This window comes from Lates calcarifer, linkage group LG6, assembly GCF_001640805.2.
Source record: "Lates calcarifer isolate ASB-BC8 linkage group LG6, TLL_Latcal_v3, whole genome shotgun sequence".
NCBI lineage: Eukaryota > Metazoa > Chordata > Actinopteri > Centropomidae > Lates > Lates calcarifer.
This window is the reverse complement of record NC_066838.1, coordinates 25,075,406-25,094,047: the sequence shown is the minus strand read 5'-3', so window position 1 is coordinate 25,094,047 and position 18,642 is coordinate 25,075,406. Positions and strand designations below refer to the sequence as shown.

Sequence of the window (18,642 nt, the reverse complement as noted above, 5' to 3'; positions counted from 1 at the left end):
CACACACTTGTTCATGCAGTATAATTATTTTAATCAGACTAACTAGAAGGCACAGAGTGCAAACCTCTTCATAGCTGAAGTGTTCTCCCGCACCCTGCTACACTTAAAAGCTTCAGTGCTGTCACTTTAACTTTAAGTCAGACTGATTTCTTGGCCTTGCAAACAGCCTCAGGATTTTAAAAAATCCAATCTTTAATCTCCGCTCTCTTCAGAGTTATGGTTAAAACATGAAATCTATCTAATGGCAGAAATCACAGAACTAGATCACCTCTAAACTGTAATCAGCCGTTGTTTGGACCTTTGACAAATGGGATGTCAGAAAATTAGTATGTACAGGAGATTTTCTCTTCTTCTCATCCATCTTTGTGCTCTATCAGGCTCAGACCGTGCTGTTGTTTCACCAGGCTGACTATGCAAGAAAGTATTAAACTGCTGCTGTAGGCAATTCAATACTTTATACCTTTTAAGTTTAAATGTCAGGTTTTCAGGAAGAGCTGCAGTGAAACAGCTGTGTGCTAAATTTGACATTCATGCTATTCTGACAACACAATTTTGATTGAATCTTCTCAAGCCATACCACAGTAAAATCCTTAAATTCTATTTCAAAGCCATAAATGCAGCAGATTTGACTGTATCGTGAAGGCAAATGAAAATATTTGATCATGATTTTGATCAAGACTTTTGAGCATGACTATAGGTATGGCAAAGTTGGTTGCTCCACTACTTTGATCCAAACTGAAAGGTCTCAATAACTATGACATGGTTTGCATTCATGATCCTCAGAGGATGAATCTTACAACTTTCGGTTGACTTTTCAGTTTGTTCAGTTCTTTTTTTTTAATGACTAAATCCCTTCAGAACTAATGACATTCCCATCAGCCTCAGCTGTAGTTTGTGCTAATTTGCAAATGTTAACATGCTAACATGCTAAGATGGTGATCATGGAAAACATGTTGGCATGTTATTATTATATAGTATTGCCCTGTCATTGTGTCTGCTACATGCTATAAAACACATACAGTGTATGAAGCTCTATAAATGTACTCACTCCCTTTAAGATTTACCATTTATTTTTCCTCCTCTTTTTTTGTCTGAGCCTCCTATAGAATAGAATAGATAGAAACTGTCTATGGGATAAGGGAATAGGTATATTTTTAACAGTCATCATTTCTTAGAAATCTTACCAGCTCATCAGAAAACACTGCACCTCTTGGATCTGCAATAAATCATCTTATTGGCTGGAAGCACACAGTATCACTGTTTGTTTTTAAGCTGTCGCCCACTGCTGTTTAGTCAGTTTTGCATTTTCTCTTCATTTTGTGATTCATTGTTTCCTGCATGTTAAGAGGATTTTCCTCCAGTGTCCAGACCCAGCACCTGACTTTCATTTGGGCAAATGAGGTCCTATCAGGAGGACTGAGATGCTGTTCTCTGTTGTGATTTAAGCTGAAAGCGCAGGTGTGTTTGTGAACAAATATTGTAAAAACTACTCTCCTGTCATCATTCACCAAGGCTGTTGGTCCTACTCATAACTCAGTATATCAGTATATCCTGTAGGTGCAGATGCATCCTCTTTCTCAAAGTCTTACTGTTTTAACATGTTATATTTTAAATTATTATGATGTTTGTAGATGTATCTCCTCTGCACAATTTTTGCCCCTTTACTTTTTAATGAAAAACCTGACCACTTGCTCCCACTAAAACTCCCAAGTCATTATTCACTGTCTTTTATTTTACGTGTCACTACTTATCTCTCTATAGGTCCAGACACATTTATCTTCCTGTCTTCTTTCTCCCATCCAGTCCCCCTCCTCCTTTAGCTGCTGACTATCTTATGAATCAACTGATTAAACCAGTCTCCCTGTGAAAACTGACTCCCCTGTCATTGTTCACTCATCCTTTCAAACTTTGTCTCCTTTGTACCTTTGTCATCATGTTCCAACTATAGATGCAGACATTGGTTTTCCTCTGTCCTCAATTCTCTGTGCCTGTCTTCTATTATTAGTATCACTGCCTAATCTGCATTTGTAATTTGCATTTTTAATAAATACATCAGTATTCAGATATCATCCACATTGTACCCTGTAATATACAGAGTAGGTTTTATCCCAGTTTAATTGCATAATGTGATAATGCTAAAGGTTTATTTTTGGAAATGCACTTAAGTCACATTAGAAAATTTATATCCATTTTCTCTCTGTGCACTACCTCTTTGTCAGTAGTGAAAAAAGAACTGTGTTTTAATTTGATACTGTAGCTACCAAGATGCCAATTCATCCAAGAGTCACCAGGGCTTTGCTCATTATAGAGATACAATAGAACTCAAACTTAGATCCCTTAAGGACAGGACTTTTAAGATGTAGTCATTGAAGTCATTTAAGCTGCAGTCATTGCTCCCGGTGGTTGTTGCTCAAGAAGCAGCTCCAGGCTAATACATCCTGGATCTACTGTATTGCTGTACTGGGCTTCTCTCTAACCACTTTTGCGGTCCCCACTTACAATATTTCAAGATATATAATTAACTTTTTCTTTTATTTTCTTCCTGTCTTCTTCTTTTTGAATGCATATAGGCGTTGAGTGCATCGTGGTTTTACCTGAACCTAGGAGTCACTGGGATCCTGTATTCGGCACCTGCGTCTTCCTCTTCTCCTTCCTTATTCCCGTGGCTATTATCAGCATCTGCTACAGCTTGATGGTCAAGCGCTTGCGCAGTGTTCGCATCCTCTCAGGCTCCAAGGAAAAAGACCGTAACTTGCGTCGTATCACCAGGATGGTCTTGGTGGTGGTGGCAGCATTCGTCGTCTGTTGGACACCCATCCAGATCATGGTCCTGGCTCAGTCACTGGGCTTCAACCTGAGTAGCTTGTTCACACTGGTCCTGATGCACTTCTGCATCGCACTGGGCTATGTCAACAGCAGCTTGAATCCTGTGCTCTATGCCTTCCTGGATGAGAACTTCAAGCGCTGCTTCCGCGAGTTCTGCCACCCATCACCTTTCCGCCTCGACACCCAACAATCAGGCAGGATGAGGAGCATTGCCAGGGAGGTAGCAGCAGCGTACAGCTGCAAGGCCGGAGATGGTGGGGGGCCTGGGGGAGGAACGCCTAATCCAGCATGACTAGGCGTGGAACTCCCCTTGGTGGGGGTAGATCCCCCACAAAGGAGAGACATCCAGGGTACAGGGAACTCCAACACAGAATTAACTCAGATCACAGCTCTCTAGCGGCACGAGCCCTCCCGTCCCCCAACTAGAAGACTGGCCTGGGGCGGGGGGGAGGGAGATGAGGAGGACGGGATTGAAAGGAAAAGAATTTAGGAATAAGGATGGGGATGACAAACATAGGACCCGTAGGGAGCTTATGTGGGTGGAAGGAAGTGGGTTATGTTGAAAGACTGGGTAGGAAGGGTGGTAGACTTTTAGGTATGAGATAGTGCCAGATATGGAAGTAGCTCAAACCATTCTGGATCCTGGATCTCGGAACAGCTATGGCCTAACTTCACTGAGGTGGTAAGATGTTGTGGAAATGAGCTACAGACTTTAGGGAAACTTTAAGACTTGCTTCAGGATTCAGTGGCAGCGTTTCATCCACATGTTGACATCCACCTTTTTTGAGGTGGATGTAAACACAAAACAGGTGAAAACATTATTTGACATTTATTGCAGCTCCAAATCAGCACCCTCTAGCTCTGCCAACTGAGGCTGATACCCAGTTTGCTGCAGCTTTAGAAAGATGCCTAACTTGGTTATGAGAAGGCAGGAGTTTGAGCTAGATATTTGGAGAGAACTTACAAACAGCAGGGGATTAACTGAAGGAGCTGCTGATACCAAATCTCTGAAACCACCACGCACTACTTTTGTGCTTGTAGAAAGAATATTAACAACATTGGAAGAATGGATTGTGGCCGTCTGGTGGACCATGGACTGAAGACTTGCCAAGGAAGAAGTAAGGAGGAGTAAAGTTTTCTGGAGGTGTGAAATGGTTGATAAACACTTTCACTACAGTTTATTCTATCTTCACCAATTGATGTTTCAGTCCTAAGAACTTGGTTCGAAGCTGTGGACAAAAGACCCTGTGGCCCATACTGATCTCAGTGTTGGGTCTTCATCGTGATGGGTCCTGTATGGGTCAATGTAAAAACAATTCGTAATGACAATATGCTGCTGAGCCCTTATCAGGACTAAATGGGCATATAAAATGTAATGTGATATTTGAGAGTGTTGTCAGGAAGTTGGATGTAATATCTAAAAAAACAATAGGTGGCATAAGGAAGAATAACAATGTGCAACAAGCTACTCTTGAACAATACTTCTTAAACTGTGTCTATGGACCCAGAATGGGTCACATGAATGTTATTTCTCATAGAAGCAACATTTCTCAACGTGTCCTGAAGCAAAATAAGCCTAAGGAATCCTGTCGTAAAACAAGTTTCTTAGCGTTTTTGTGATTTTTGAAAACTTTTTATGCTCATCTGTGGGGAGTTTGGGGTGGGGGGTGGGGGGGCGTCTGGTGAGATTGTAAAATCAAAGAAACACAAACACTCAACAAGGGATTCAGTTTTGGGTCAAAGCCCAGCAGGGGTATTAATGCTTTTCTTCTTGTTGTTTTGACAGTGCCTGTTTGTGGTGGTTCCACACATGAAATGTCAATTAGCCTGTATCCACAGGTAGATCTACCTGTATCAAATTTGCAGTTAGGACTTCAAAAGTTTGTTGTTAACAAATCATTTAACATGACCTGGGCAAAAACAATGGGCTCATTAAAGCTGTTTGCTTCAAGCACTTAGGGAACATAGAACACCTTACAATACACCTGAACCCTGTAATTTGTCAGATGACAGTGAAGTGATTACTGGTCATGAATTTGGTCCTCTTAGCTGGAAGAAATGTCTGTGATTGTGCCATCAAACCCAACATCTCTTGTAGAACTTTTCAGGTCAACACGTGTAAGAATTAATATAAAGAAACACATCATTTCCCCAAACATGCCAAACAGTGTCAAAATAGAGACTGTCCTCTTGTTAAAAAACGAGCCCACAGGTTGTCATGCAGCCTGCAAGCAGCTTATTATCACCTGTAGTTACATTTTAAGGAAGTAATGTTTTCCTCAACCTAACCAAGTAGTTTTTGTGCCTAATCCTAACCAAACAGTTATCGTTCCACAACCTTAACTGTGAGTCTATTATTGTTATCTTGACAACAAAGGTCCTGTTAGTCTACCAACGGTATGCTCCTATGGGTCCTTTCCAACAGTGGCCAACAACCTGTATGGTCATTTAGGTTGGAAGATTCATTGAAAATAATTCAAGACTCTCATGAACACTCAGCAGTAATAATGATTAGTCAGGCTGCCTATCATTTGGGTTTCATCAGCTCTGATTCTGGCTCTTACTGAATCCTGTTTTTGATTCTCTGCATCTTGCTTGAATACAAACCGAAACCAAAATATGTTGAAAGAGCAGATTTGGCCATCCATTAACATTTGGTTTTCATAAATTCTGAATTATTCTGCTCCTTTTCTGGTTAAAATATAAAATGAATGAAAATATAAATATTCTCTATGATTCCTGCCATGCACAAGTTCAGTGTGTGCTGTTTCATACTATTTTTTCTTTCATGAGCTAGAACCTCCTATTATTATGCTGGATGATTCTGGGGCGTTATGACTATAAATGGGATCATCACAAACATTGCAGTCTTATACCTGCTACAGAAAAATATCACCTTCCTCCCTGTGTGAAATGATTTTCCTGCAGTGACTAGTCCTGCATTTCTCTGTTACCACTCTCTTTTGCAAAGATTAGTCACATATTTTAGCACTACCCCTGACTGTCATATTGTGGACACTGTATACAAGCAGTAATGTTCCTGAACTCATGCCGTAGACTGAAGTGTACAAGGAAAAAGAAAAACTAAACTGTGGTTCTGGGGAAGTGGAACCATGGTCCACATTTTTACGGACGTTTTTATAAATGTGTGTATGGTTCTAATTCCAGCGCAGTTCTTGATACACAGCCCTGACTATCTTTTCCACTTAAGTGACTAAATTTGATCCATTGTTGTAAGGAAAAGTCTAATACAAAGATGCTTGCTTGGAGTTTGCTGTCCACTGATACCTACCATCGTAATTAGGCATTTTAAACAAAAGCAAAGTGAACATGACAGAGGCAGTATAATCACAGATGTTTTCAAAAGGGCACATCTGGCTGCGTTGTTTTTCCCAGGTGTGTGGCTGTTGGTGGGTTGTGGGGAATCTGATGTGTAACTGATCCAATGTGAAACTGGTGGGGTTTGGGGTCGAGGTTGGGTTTGGACTCTGGGTCTGAGATATTTTGAGGTGGGGGCATTTACATTGGGCGGGGTCGGTAGAGGTGTTAACAGTGGAGTAATTTTGACTCCCAGCACCACAGTGGCAAAGCAGGAGGAAGGGGTCACAGTGTTCTGACCCCCCTCCAAGGGACAAAGGGGCTCTCTCTCTTCTTAGTGTCTTAAAGAGGAAACCAGCCCTGAAACAGAAATCTTGTGTGGTAATCTCATGGTCCTGGACAGCTAAAAATTATATATGCAGTATGGCAGTGTTAACTTTTTGAACACCTAGTAGACACTTTGACACACAAATATATAAATTTAAGTTTTTATTCAGTTGTAATTCTGTTTGTAATAGCTTTTATATGTGATACTGTGATTACCAAAAATTGTAACAGGTATTTCCGCCATGTTTGCAAAAAGCATAATGTTAGAACACCTATTTACACTTTTTGTGGCACTGTACAAACAACAAAAAATTCTCACTTTTTTACTCTTAGATTTAAATTTCAGACCAGTAGTTTTACATGGAGGCAATATAGTAGAATTTTCACAGTTTTAATTTATAATAAAAGCAGAGTCAATCACTCAATTTCTGGAAAAATGTTGTAGTAATTTCTGATTTACTGCTTAAGTTAAACTTTCTAATTTAATTTCTGGGTCTAACCTAAAGAGAAATATTACAAAGTCTTTGTGTAGCTTGAGGTTTAATTTACAAAAAAATGACAATTCAATTCAATTCAATTTTATTTTATTTTATTTATATACTGCCAAATCACAACAGAAGTTATCTCAAGGTACTTTCCATGTAGACTGTATTCTTTATATTATTATATTTACAGAGAGAGACCCAACAATTCCCATTATTATTTCACATTAATGCAGTAACACAGTTTGGATACCTCCACTGTTCTGATGTTTTGCAGTATTTGGCTACAGTTTCAGTGAGGCAGTAAAAGGTTAAACTCTCCAGGCTGTAAGAAATAACGTGGATTCTGTTTTAGGGTTGGTGTCCCCTTTAATTTTATATTTGTGTCTTGTTACTTTAGTGGTTCACCTGGTTAAGTTCTCATATTGTAAACATGGTGTTTTTAATTATTCTTTTCACTTTTTTTTCTTTACTAGAATCAGTTTCAGGAGAGCAAGTTGATTCCATTTGCTGTCGTAGATGGCTATGGTTTTCTGTATTGCTGTGTTGCTTTTGTATTTATTTTTTATTTTTTTTGTATTGTTTTGTTTTTTATGTCTGTACAAACCAGTGTCTTTGCTACAGCTACTCTTAGCAGCAAATACAATCATTTTGTTCATTTACCAAATTTTGTCTTATTTTGTTTGAGAGGAACAATTCTATGAACTTACATTGCCTTAAATATCAAGTGAAGTCTGTTACTGAAGCTCGCTCTCTGGCTGGATAAAACGTGTTTCTAGTTTTTACTGGTGCTTCGCTGTTAGTTTATACTAGTCCAGAACTGTATTCACAAAGTGTCTGAGAAGAGAACTCATCAGACCAGAAAACCACAAAATTTTTAGTTTGTATTTCTTAAAATATATCTCTTTAGCCTTAAATTACGGGCTCCACAACTGCTAAAATGTCAACAGTTTAAACATTGTTATAAAACAGCGCTCAAGGTGTATTAAACTACATGTAACCATAGCAGCAATACTTTGAGCTGCATAACCAGTGAACTCTCTCTGGTGAAACTAATCTAACGATGGGTAAAGCTAACCACAAAAAATATATTAGGTTGCCATGCCATAAGCACAATAATACACTCCACAATGTTCTAATATAGAAAATAATTGTAGGCCAAGTCCAACTGTCCAATCATTGGTTGTAAATACCCAAATTTCCTTTTAGTTCACAGTTTTGAAACTCATAAGTGAAGTGAATTTGTCATCGGCAGTGGGCTGAGAGTGAAATGCTGGCTATAAAGACGGTAGTATATCTTTAGATTGTATGCAGATGATGTTGCCATGATTTCCCAAAATGTATTCTGGCTTTATGGGGCTTTTCTTTACCATAAATTAATATAATATTAACTGAATTGGAGCTCTACATTTTGGCATACCTCTGCTATCCTTAATTATGACGTCTGTCTGTTCTATTCTGAGATAGCTTTATGAATACAGGTCGTCTTTTGTACAACCTAGCAGACATTCTGTAGGAAAAATGACCGGAGCATCAAGGACACTGGCTTCGATATGATTCATCTTTATGAAAACATGCTATGATACAGCTGTGAGACTCTTTGTGCTTAACTGTCACTGTTAAAATTGAAGACGCAATGATATTTTGTATTACTGTTTGGTGTTTTTTGTAGCACAAAACTATATAAAGAGGACTCCAAGAGGGCGAAATCTAACTTTGCAGAGTGAGCATAATTATACTGTCAATTAGCTCTGTACAGACATTTTGTTTGAATAGTACACTTGTGTAAAGTATAAAACATGGTTCTGATCATCATTTAATGTCTGACCTCTTTCTCCTGTTATTCTTGGTGTATAAATAAAAACTATTTCTCGCCAACTGTAACGATACGTATTGTTACCTCCATGCATCTAAAAGCAGGGAGATTCCTTTCATTCGTTTACATTTTACAGACCACATGAATGTCAAATTAAAAACCTGTTGAAAATCCAAATCTAGGAAGAAAAAAGCATACAATGTTGATGTTGTTGTTATTACTATTATTGCTATCAAAAGAGAAAACAGTGTCGCATTAGTGTTTTTTTGCTGTGCGGGAGACTGTCTGATATGTATCTCTGTATTACTTGTGGACTGCATTTTGCTCACTGCCTGAGTCATGAAATGAAACAGTTCTTATGGCTCCAAAGTATAGAAATTTTACCTCAGCAAGCATTGTCACTGTCAAGGCCCCATCTCTTGAACCTTGTCTCACACAGTATGTCTGTGATCTCAAAACTTAAAGTAGTTTATACACTTTGTGGGTTAGGGTTAAGTCAGAAAATCAGTTATATGCCCACAATGTCATATAATTATATCTGTTTAAATATGACCTGATGCTTTCTAGTCACAGTTTAGTACTTGTAGTGGGATTTGAATATTGGTTGTAAATGGGGTCAGATGACAGAGCTGTTTGTATCACATGACTCTGGTTGTAGCTACATAAACTTACTTGTTCCTGTTCTGCGGATGGCAGACTGAACTACCATGCTAGCTGGCTTGTTGTCAATGCATAAAGACTTTTTGCTGAAGCTTGAATTTTAAATTGTATATTTTTCTCTGCATATGAAATGAATAAATAAATGATGGCCATGACTCATTGATTTATTGTCTTGACTATTTCCCAGGTGTATTCTAAATGTCCTGCTGTTAGCTCATGGTTTGGTGCGAGTCACAATACAGGGTTCATGGTTCACATTCAGTATTTATATAATTGGTGTGACCAAATTATGACAGTTTGAAAAATGCTCAAATATTAGCAGTTCAATGTGCAAAACCTCTGGTCATTCTTAGTTTTTATTTGTTTTATTTTTGTTTTGTATCAGTGTGACACTATCTTAAACTAATACAAAATAATCTAGTTTTACAAGTAGAGTGTCATCTACATAAAACTAAACTGAGGAATAAAAAACTTTAAAAAAAGTTAACTTTAGTTAGCCACAAACCCAGTCTTAACTAGTTAGCTTGCTGCTTGCTCATTCGCTAAACAGTTAGCTCACTAAGTAGTATTTTGCATATATTGTTTACCTTGAAATTAAGTGTTTTTTTGTTTGTTTGTTTTTTTCCAAATATGTATTTTTCACAACACACGTATTACTTGCCATAGTAGGAAAAACCCATTTATGACAATGGGACAGCCATCCAGTATGTCTAAGGGCTGTGACAGTGAAGCTAAATGGATTTTAACCACCATTCTTTTCTTACTTGCACGTTTCATATTGGATAGTGGAAAAGAGCAGGTTCAATAGAGGGTTTTTGTATTCAGCCACACCGCCAGATTCTGGTCTTTAATAATTAACTTTTAACATTATATTATTATTCCACTAAGTGTGCTGTATTTTTATGTTGAGAATTCCCTGTAGGAAACAAAGAGGTCTCCTTGTCTTTTTCAGCAATTCCTTGTTATTTATTGTTTTGACATTGAGCTTTCAGACGTGCATCGAAGTGGACTGTCAGAATCAAAGGATGAACAGCTAACTGGAGGAGGAAGAGGAGGAGGAGGAGGAGGAGAAGGCTTTTCCTTGGCACCAGCTTCAGAATTTCATGTGGGAGATCCAAATCAATCAAACCTGTTTATAGTTCCAGACAACCATGATAGAGACACATCAGGCATCAATCTCACTCACAAAAGCAGAGTCCTTAGCATGTCTATCTCTTTAAAAATGAGTCATGGTTTTTAATACAGTACTGTCAGTATGTTTTGATTTAATATCAGTAGTTTGCAGCTGACACTGCCTCCTACACTCCACACACAGCATGATGGCAACGTTCAGTTTAACAATTATTTTGTACTCTGAAATTATTCTGCTCCAACATTAAACATGGATTGACACAGAGCTCCGTTATCAGTGCTACTAGTGGTTAGTTAATCACACTCACACAACTACCAATATGAACTGAACACACCAGACACATTATTAAACTTTATCAACAAGGAAAAAAACTGTCCGACTGCAATGACAGTGATGACAGTCATTAGCAACAGGGACAAGCATCCCCAGAAATAGATGAGGAGACAGATATAACATTAGTTAACATCTTTATTCTGTGGGTAGAGCAAAATGCATGTTTCCCTGAGGGACACAATGTGAATAATAATCGACTGAGAGTTTTTCCTAAACAACTACTTGACCTTTTCAAATAGTTTTTTAGAGTTCCTGCCTCATACATTTCGAAGTAGTTGTGAGAGGAAAAAGGTTAAAGTAATTTCCCCTGCCACCCTTTCAGCCCTGAAGGTCATCTGTTTTCAGATCTGTCCTGAGTTTGCAGCACAGTGGATACTGGAGAAATCTGCTGCCAGTCTGATGAGTGTCTCTTGTAGATTGTTTTTGACTTTCAGTGGATTCCAGTCCAGACCAAGATATCTCAGCAAGGTTCTCAGATGACAAGGATGCTAATGATGATCACGACCATCACCATCATCCCAATACCATTACCAGGTCAAATACCAACACTTTTCACAGCGTTGTTCTGTCAGTGCTGCAACAGAGCCACATTAATATCATCACTCTGTTAGCCTAAGTTTTGTCCTCTCGAACACAAACACTGTTTCTTTTGTCCTTTTACTCTTTCTGTCCCTCAGCTGTACTTTGATCACAAATAAACACAAACACACTCTCTGGGTTCTGTGAGGACTAGGACGTCGAGATCTTTTCTGCACTTTACAAGGAAAATTCGTTCTGTCTTTTCATCTACCTCCCTCCCTTTTATCTTATTTGCTCGTCCATCTCTTATTTTGTCTCCTCCCTTTTCGTTACATAACAGCTTGGCTCTGTCCTTTCTTAACCTCTCTCTACCTGTCATCCAAACTTTTGCATATCCCATATCTGCCGTCACAACTCTCACTAACATCTCTCACACCCCTCTTCTTCCTCCCTTTTTTCTTTCCTTTGAGCATCTCTTTACCCATTCATCATGTCACAAAGCTTTTTCTATGCTGTCTTGGTTCTCTCCAGCTCTCTTTTACTTACCTGCACCTGTGCATTTAGGAGAAGCTTTTATCCAGAGTGCCTGCTTTGAGTATATACTTATAAATTTTGTAACTCTTTGAAAGTAGACTATATACAGGGGCAAGAAAATAATGTTAACTCTTTGGAATTCAGTTTTCTGCATTAATTGGTAATCTAATGTGATCAGATATTTATTGTAGTGATAGGTACAGACAAACACAATGTGCTTAAGCACACAAACAGTTCTGAACCAATGGAATTCAACCATTCAACACAGAATACTGGTGGAAAGAGTAAGTGAACCCTCAGATTTAATAAGTGGTCAAACCCCCTTTGGCAGCAATAACCTCAAACAAGTGTTTTACCTGCACATGTTCATGTTCAGGAGGAATTTTGCACCTTTCTTCCCACAGCACTGCTTCAGCTCGCCTCTCTTTGAGTTCATTCCACAGCATTTTTTCCTGGTTTAAGGTCTGGCCTCTGACTGCTCCACTTGTTGGATTAATTCTGTATCCGGGTTACTTTATTTACAGAGCTTCAGAACCATGCAGTAAATTTAGCATAAAACCAAAACAATGCACTAATCCAGTATAATATAAAAGATGTTGATTAGTAGCACTCAAAATTAAGACTCCTTGATGTCAACATTCATTAGTGTGAAGCACACTCACAGTATGAGTAATCACTCACATTATAATTCCTCTCACATATATTCACACACTGCAATTCTCCTTCAAGGGCCACTGTTACATCAATAAATGTCTCTCAGTGATCTGCTGATAATGATGGAAGGAGAAAATTTCCATAGTAACATATTGACCTTTGACCTCCACAGGGGGTTGTGAACTCTCAACTTATTTTCTTTGCAAAACCATGACTGATGAATGTGAGGGAATGTTGCCAAATTGATCCTTTGTGGTGATTTGTATTCCAGCTGCAGGGTCACCAGCATATTTGATGCATGTACTGTTAGAGTGCTATCTGTGACCTTTGACCTCCTCACCCTTGGCTGCTCAAACAATCTGCAATAAAGGATTTAAAGCTTTTGCTGTTTCATCATTCCCAGAAGGTTCATTGGACCAAATGACTCAGCAATTCTTTTTATTGCCATTTTATGAAATTGTTGATTCCAGATGGATTTCAACCTATGTTTTTTTAATTCTGTTTTTTTGTTTTTTCATTTGTTTATTCTAATAGAGGAGTATTGGTCTTTATATGTTTTTTGTTGTAAGGTTTCAGATGAACTAATTCTGTGACAACCCTCTGTGGGAAGGCCTTTATCTGCAGGAGCCTAGTGGGTAGAGTCAGGTAATCAGGGAGATTCAGCTCACCTGGTCAGTCTCCCTCTGTCTTCAGGCTTCCATCCTGTTTGGGTTTGTTGTACTTTGTCCTTACACTACTTCCCCTAAACTTATTTTTAGTTACACCCCTCCTTCTTAAATCCTTTTAATAAATAGTCTGGTGCACAAGATTTGATAAAGCACGACACTAGTAACCTGGAACAGATTATGTATGTCTTGTTTTTCTTCTTTACATTGAACTTATAGGATTCTTGTGATCCCACAGTCTAGTGGCGAGTGGAGAGAGCATAGCGGTGATGTGAGCAGTTGTCTTGATCCTCGAGGTTGGTTGTAATGATACCTGCATGCTGCTGTGCTCTTAATGGGAGTGCCCTGTCTGCTCTGGAAAACACTGTCAGATCAACACCACGTAGAGTGCTTGTGACACATGGGCTGAAAAATGAGTTTCAACGTGCAGGTATCTCTGGACTTCAGGCCTCCTCTCCTGTTGCCTCTTTATCCTCAGAAATTCCACTTTCCACTGTTTGAAATATTAATAATCAATTCACAAGCATTTACATTTCACCCATTAATGAATGGCACATGATTAATACAGAAGATAAAGCAAAGCAGTAATTTAGCCCTTATCTTGTTTCATACTCACCAACATTCAGTGTTTGATATGGGTTATGGTGGGTTCAGTTGTCTTTGTAAGCTGGTCGTCTACACAGAAGGCGTGGTGTGAGCAGTACATTAGCAGACCAGCACGGAACCAGAAGCAAAGATAACAGATGAAACAGGGTGTTCACAGGCAGCAGAGGCAGCTCTCAGCTTTCCTCTGTGCTTTATTACACCGGGGTCTTCTTCATGATACCTTCATTCTATCACTGCAGCAGGAGGCTGACTCTGTGGGCAGGAAGCCTTTTCACAGCCACAGTGACACCACTATATAGTACCAAGGCCAGGTTTGCTCACTGTATCCTTATGACAGGATAGTCATAAGGCTTTTTACTTACCCCACGGTTACTGCTGTGCAGTTACAACTGCAATACTTACAAGCATTTCAGAGACTAAATCTATATTATGGCTCATATTGTAATTAATTTACCATAACAGTATGTTTTGCAGTAACAGGTATCATTAGGATTTTTGAAAATAATCAGATTTACAGAAGAAACAGCTTTGGTCATAACATTCTTTAAACAAACGATGCAATAAATAGTTTTTTTGTTTGTTTGTTTGTTTTTTACTTTAGCCACTTGTTGCAGCAACCAGCCAGAAAGATTGATCAAATCACACAAACAGCTGAGATAATTAGATATTTACAATTGCAATGCATTTGTAGGTCAAAATACATACATAAAAAGAAAAATGAACATGTCGTACAGTTGAAGAAAAACACAGCAAAACATAAAAACAAAAGAAATTAGAGGTAAGGAGATTTTTTTTTAAGTTTTTTAATTCACTTAAGTACAAAATGCTGGTGGTTATATTTGCTCTCGCTGTCTGCGTACATGTCGGCTTCTGCAGAGCAAACATAGAAAGGTTGTACATGTAATTGTGCCAGCAACATCACATGACCCTGTTTGAGAGCGATAATGGGAAAGTCAAGTTGACGCCATGAGACAATTACAGCAATACAATTACACTGAAATCATTTCCAGGCAGAGAAGGAGCGTGGGGTCACTTATTCATCCAACCTCGACCATCATCATCAGACTGAAATTTAAACTGAAATTAAATACTTGTAGAGATTCAACTGATGCAAACCTAAGTCTGTTTCTATACAAACACTAAATTCAACTCTCATGTAATCACATACTCATATGTATTAGTAACTAATTAGTAACCATGCAATTAGCTCTAGAAATAGAAGCAGCTATGACTAATGAACAATAATTAGAGGCGGGGGGACAGGAGATAAAGTTAATGATTAAAGGCAAAGTGGGAGGAGGCAGAGAGACAGAGAGGAAGACAGACAGATACACTGAACTATTTAATTAATGCTTTGCTGGCTTCAATACAACCAGTATTTCATTATTTGTCTGTGTTATTGTAATATAACTGTTCTTTTATTAAACTTTATTTATCCAGGGAAATTTGAGTTTCTTATATTGCCATATTAACACAGTAGCTGAGAGCAGCAGGGCAATTAGCACAAAAACAACAACAACAAAGAACCTTTATTGTTTCTGTGAGAAAGTATAAATATAATATTCTGTATCCAACAATCTTTGTAACAAAACTGACAAACTGACAACCACGCTTAATTCACACAGTGATTGATCAGATGTGAGGAGGTGAGAAAGTTTGCAGGATTTGTTTGAACCTCTCTCTCTCTGTCTCCAGATCTCTCATGTGTAAAAATGGTGCAACATCATGAATAGCTTCAAGCTGATATTTTTTGAAAGGGTGTACACTCGTCGCCATTTGTACAATTTTAGCATCATGCCTTTCTTCTTCTGAGTGACAAACCAACCAGTAAAACAGAGAGGGCTGAAGGTCAGCTGCAGAAACCTCAGTCTGCCCTGAAGCACTGACACTTGTCCAACAGTGACCCTGTCTTTTTGCTCTCCTCAGTGAGAGCTGCAGAGGGGGAGAATGCCTGCTGACCTTTTCAAAATGACATTTATGTTACCTGGTGATTATATATTGTGTGATCACACGTGTGTGTGTAAGATAAAAAAGAGAAGGTCCTTCTCTGTCAATAATGTACCCAACCTCCCAAACCAAACCTATGCAGTTCACTAAAAAACACAAGAATGAAACATTTTATGTGTGTGCGTAAGTAACAGTTGTAGGCCTTTACATAATTAGTCTTTTCACTCTTTAGTATCACACCTCTCTAATGATATAGAATATATATCTACTGTTATAAAAAAGAAGTCGATTGTTTCCCTCAGGTTGGAAATGTGCCACTGCACCAGGAGGAGAACATTTTAACTTGCTGTGAGGGCGAGACAGAAAGTAAGATGGAACACGAGATTGGCAGGCAAAGTGCTGTTGTTGTAAAGCAGATGCTGAATGTGAAGCTCTCAATAAACCTGGCCATTCTCCATTTCTACCCTTATCTCTGGTCATAAGCTTTGAGTAATGACTGAAAGAGACTCAGACATCTCATAGTAGAACAAAGACAGTGAGGTGGTCCATACATCTGATTAGGAGTGCAATGTCCCTGTGGAGGTATACCAGCACCTTTAACTACAAGATGTTGAAGGAGACCTGTAACGTGCTGGAGGGATTATATATCATATTATCCATATGGTCTACAGTGCCTTGAGTTCCCCCAGGAAGCCTGAGGATGTGCCTAGGGATAAGACCCTTTGGCCTATCATGTAGCCTTCTGCCACCACAGCCTGGATCTGGATCCACACATGCCACACTAATTTTCATCTGCTGTTTACACACATCCCTTTGGGTTCATTCACTGAGCTGTGCACACTGAACATTTTCCACTCTTGTCAATTTCAGGGAGTTTATATTTGTCCCCTCTGACAAACCTCTATAAGAGTCCTTGAGAAAACCCTCAGTGAGTCCTCTTCAGTTATATTTCAGGACATTTCCCTTCTCTCACTGTTGCTACATCTGGTTGCTAGGTTGCATCTTGTAGTGCTGCTAATTCTGGTTTGAGCAGCATCCAGATGGACAAACTCACACAGACTCGCCTCAAGTGAGATGTAGGTTTAATTTCTGAACCACTGTTAAGCTTAAATAAAATAGAACTGATGCAAACATCAGTGAATTCACTTCCTCGAGTCTCATTGGTCAACTATCCTACATTTCCCACAATGCAACTCAATAGTATCTGTTCATTATACTCTCCCTGCATAGTAAATTCTTTTCTAAGACTGTGGAATGCTCCTTACAGAGCCACCAAGACATTATATGACTCTTCTTACAGCTTTAACACACTGCATAACATACTATATAACCTACATTTAGAATCAAAGCCACTTGAAACTTGTGCTGTAAACTTGATGTATAAAATTACCGGAGTGCTCCTTTAATACAGATAATATTATGCCATAAATATATAATCCTAAACAATGATTAAACTATACATCTCATAAATTACATCTTTTTCATCTTTTTTTGCACCAAGCAGTTTTTTTCTCACAGCTCTGATGTGCTTTGAATGTTAAATCAATATCTAATCAATACCTTATCACATTGAGTCAGGTGTGCAGGTGGTGGGATTTAACAGATTCCTGACAGCGACACTTCCATGGTGGTGGAGATAACAACCAGTGTGGTTATTATTAAATACAAAATAGTATTGATTCTTAATTCATTCAAGATTGTGTGTGTGTGTGTGTGTGTGTGTGTGTGTGTGTGTGTGTGTGTGTGTGTGTGTGTGGGCAAAAAAATGTGGTTTATGAAACATTTTTATGAACCAAAAGATAATGAAAACTTGTGTATTGGAGGCAAAGACAAAGATATCTACCCAAATTCCCTCCACCACCACATTACTGTTTTCTATTAAGTCTTGCTATTCAGGACTCCATCAAATCTAATGGCCACAGAATCTGGTAATGACCTCATATCGAAGCTTCATCCTCAGCAAAGCTACACAGCCAGCAGATGAGCAATTGTGGAATTTTCCCAAAACGCGTCAGTCCTCCATAAACGGCAGCGTCTGCGGTGGAAATGAACAGGACTTTTATGATTAAACCATAAAGCTCTCTCTGGTCTGCAGCTAGAATACAGATAAACAGACAGTTCATGTCTTTATTTGTCCAGGAAAGATTTGCAGGAACTGTTCTCACTCAGCCAGGAACCTCCCAGTATAGCCACAGTGTTCTGCTGTTTGTCACTGGAGCACAAGTCCATTAGCGCTGTCGAAATGGCCAAATGGTTTCCAAAACTTGCTGTTAATGAGGGAATGTGTTCAAAAGTAGAAAGTAAAATGTTTTTGTGTAGAACCTAGTGTGAAGAACCTGTTCTGATACACAACACTGGCCATTGGTAGTCTGTCTTTTTAGCACTTGGTTCCAAAATCTCCCATTGGTATTTAGTTGAGATTTTATATCAGTGAAGGCCACAGCGAATGATTCACATCATTATACTTACCAACCCAGATTACCAGGATTACCAGGACTTCACACAGTGAAAGACATTTTCTCATAAAAAATGTGTGATAACCTCATTTACATCGATATCAGTACCTTTTTTCATTTCTTAAAAATGGAGATTAATATTGATATTGATAAGATTTTTTTCAGTTGATGTTAAGGTGCAGTAGATTTATTGTGTTTTAGATATCTATAATAAAATACCATTACCGTTCAACATTTACCATTCAGCTTTCCATTGTTCAGACAGTGATGCAGTAGAGTAAGAGACGGTTCGAGTCTTGTTTCGTGTTTACTTTAAGAAACTAACTACCTGGATAATTGCGATTTCCCGTTGACCTCTGGGTAATCA

The 18,642-nt window shown here is 38.6% G+C and overlaps 1 protein-coding gene across 2 annotated transcripts in view; it reads left to right on the top strand.

The window, feature by feature from the left end:
- The window catches only part of oprl1 (opiate receptor-like 1), an 81,100-nt gene extending 76,626 nt beyond the window's left edge, over nucleotides 1–4,474 (top strand). For both annotated transcript variants that reach the window (XM_051071455.1, XM_051071456.1), the window contains one exon: nucleotides 2,571–4,474. In XM_051071455.1, coding sequence (XP_050927412.1) covers nucleotides 2,571–3,118 — 548 coding nt within the window. In that variant the 3' untranslated portion in view covers nucleotides 3,119–4,474. The remainder of the gene's footprint in view (nucleotides 1–2,570) is intronic.
- The last annotated feature ends 14,168 nt before the right edge of the window (nucleotides 4,475–18,642 follow it).